Source organism: Pundamilia nyererei, unplaced genomic scaffold, assembly GCF_000239375.1.
Source record: "Pundamilia nyererei isolate P.nyererei 1_Seehausen unplaced genomic scaffold, PunNye1.0 scaffold00228, whole genome shotgun sequence".
Classification (NCBI taxonomy): Eukaryota; Metazoa; Chordata; class Actinopteri; order Cichliformes; family Cichlidae; genus Pundamilia; species Pundamilia nyererei.
In genome coordinates, this window is record NW_005187629.1 from 222,659 (window position 1) to 225,210 (window position 2,552).

The following is a 2,552-nucleotide window of genomic DNA, read 5'->3' on the forward strand; positions in this document are numbered from 1 at the left end:
ACGCACAGCTGGAAACACTTCACACAAGTCGAGCTGCCCGAGATTCACAGACTTTACAGAAAATGTTACATGTTTGTGATTTCTATCGTTATCGGACGATAGATGTTTTATATCAGGAGATGAGATTCTGGTCATATCGCACAGCCCTATGTGACAGCGCGTTTCAATTAAATTTACAGAGTAACATGAAAGTAATTTAATGAGTACTACAACGAATTACTGCGTTTAAGGACAGTGACGTTTTATGTGTAATGCTTTACAAAGCAGCATGGACTTGCAGTAATGCCTGTTTTGCTTACACAGATAGATAGATAGTCCTAAAATACCTCGATGACTAAAGTTCAGCCATTTCACATTGCTATTTGTAAAACCGTTTACATGAATGTTTATATAAACGATACAATGGTTTCAGTAAAACAAATCACCCAGAGCGTAATATAACATTTCAGTTCGGCTCTTGTGTGATACTGCTGGTGTGATTTCTTCCAAAGAAGTGCAGAATCTTTGTGCTGACCAGCATGTGTTGCCTCCACTGGTTCACATATAAATGTTTCATCTACAACAAAAATGATTCTTATTTCTTGCATAACTAAATCCAGCATTTAGCTGAATGACCACAGACCTCCAAATGTCCAGTGTGTGCTTGTATAGTAAGAAACAGACCTGAAACTCCAGCTTTGAGTCGACTGTTTTGTGACGTTGTCTTTGTAACTTCTCAGTGTTTGCCAGCTCAGAGCCAGTGCCTGGGTTTCAAGGAGACACTCTTCAGCTGGCCTTCATCGATCTGCGACAGGTAAACTTTTATCACTAAGCCTTAAACCAGAAACAGCACAAACGCAAAGACAAAGGAAAAGAATTGGGGCGATGCATGTTGGGTAGGCATGGTGGAGCGAAATGCAGATGGACAGATGTTGGTGTATTTTACAAAAAGGATGGAAATGACCACGGTGAACATGTATTTAAAAAGAGGGAGGAGCACAGAATGAGGAATAAGGGTGGAGGAAGGTGAACACCGGGGGACTACGTCTTATACAGAAGGTAAAATCTGAAAGTGAGAGGAGACTGAATGTGGTGGCAGTGGAGTCTGTGGGAGGATTTTGTAAGTCAAGAAGAGGAAGTGAGTGAAGACGGAGGCAAAGATTCAGTGGAGAAAGCTGAAGAAGGGAGAACGTTGCAAAGAGTTCAAGGAGGAGCTGAGAGAAAGTACAGCTGAAACGGTGAGGCGAACTGCCAAGAAGGTGCTTGGTAGCAGAGAGGAAAGAGACTTGGTAGTAGAACGAGCAGTTACAGAAATTATTTAAAGGAAGAAGTTAAGAATAAGTTAGTCAGGGAGATGTAGAAAGTATACAGGAGTACTGGGAGGCTAGACAACAATGAAGCCTTATAATGAGTTGTATGTGAGTTGGGACTCTAAAGAAATTGCCAGCATCGAGCTAGAAAGGATGTGCAGCAGGTTAGTGATTAAAGACAGGGGTGGAAATTGACTGTCAAGTAAAGAAAGTGTGTTGAGAAGATGTAGGGAGAGAGAGGACAGATGGAGGAGTGTCGGTGAATCAGGAAGTCCAGAGGATTAGGAAGTAGGAAGTGAAGGCAGCTTTGAAGAGGATGAAGAGGAGAAATGTGATTGGCCCAGATGACATACCTGTGGAGGTGTGGAGATGTCTAGGAATGAGGACGGAGGACTTTTTAACCAGATAGTTTAACGCGATCTTGGCGAGTGAGAGGATGTCTGAGGAGTGGAGAAGGACTGTACTGATACTGATGAGAATAAAGGTGATGTGATGATGCTAGGTTAGAGAGAGGTGAGTATCAGCGAGCAGCAGTAGTCATGCTGGGAAAAAGCACCAACACAGTGTTGCTTATGTATATGAAGCACATGTTTGTTAAATACTTGAAGAAAGAGATGAAGCACATCTTCTACTAGTTATGTAGACTGTGTGTGACTGGTACATTGCTAATCTTCTAGTTACTCTAACTGTTGGTTACCTGAACATAAAAGCACGATAAAATACACAAAGATGGCACTATGGTTACTGTACTGTGGGTTCTAACCTGCAGTATGATGGAGCATGTTCTCCCAGCTGCTACAGCTTCCTCCCATACTGCAGAGATGTGCTTGTAGGGTTAACTGGTAATTCTAAACTGGCTGTCGATGTTAGCTCTGTGATAGACCGGACACCCATCTAAGGCATCCTGTGTCTGCTCGTAGTAGCTGACAGGCATAGAACACAAAGCTGTTCTTAGGGATTACCTTTATCCCCCATCACCTTCATTTTTTCAAATATGATAGGTTACTGTCATGATGACACTCCATCCACAGGGTAACAGGTCAGGTGTCCCTGAGGGTAGCTGGTGCCCTGCCTGGATCTGTTCTTGAGCACAGCTTAGTTTCCTGCCCCTCATTTGACAAGATGTGTCCATCTTCCTCTTTATACAGGCTGCTTGGTTAATCCTAGCCTGAGGTGACAGGGTTAGGAGGCGCCCACAGGCTGGGGTTACACAGAGGTCATCCTTTTACTTTTTTAGGGCATTAACTGCTTTTTAGATCATTA

General features: G+C 43.0%; 1 protein-coding gene across 1 annotated transcript in view; it reads left to right on the top strand.

The window, feature by feature from the left end:
• Positions 1-2,552, top strand: part of exoc6 (exocyst complex component 6) — a 58,389-nt gene that overhangs the window by 46,672 nt on the left and 9,165 nt on the right. The window contains exon 21 of the mRNA XM_005748727.2: positions 720-793. Coding sequence (XP_005748784.1) covers positions 720-793 — 74 coding nt within the window. The remainder of the gene's footprint in view (positions 1-719; positions 794-2,552) is intronic.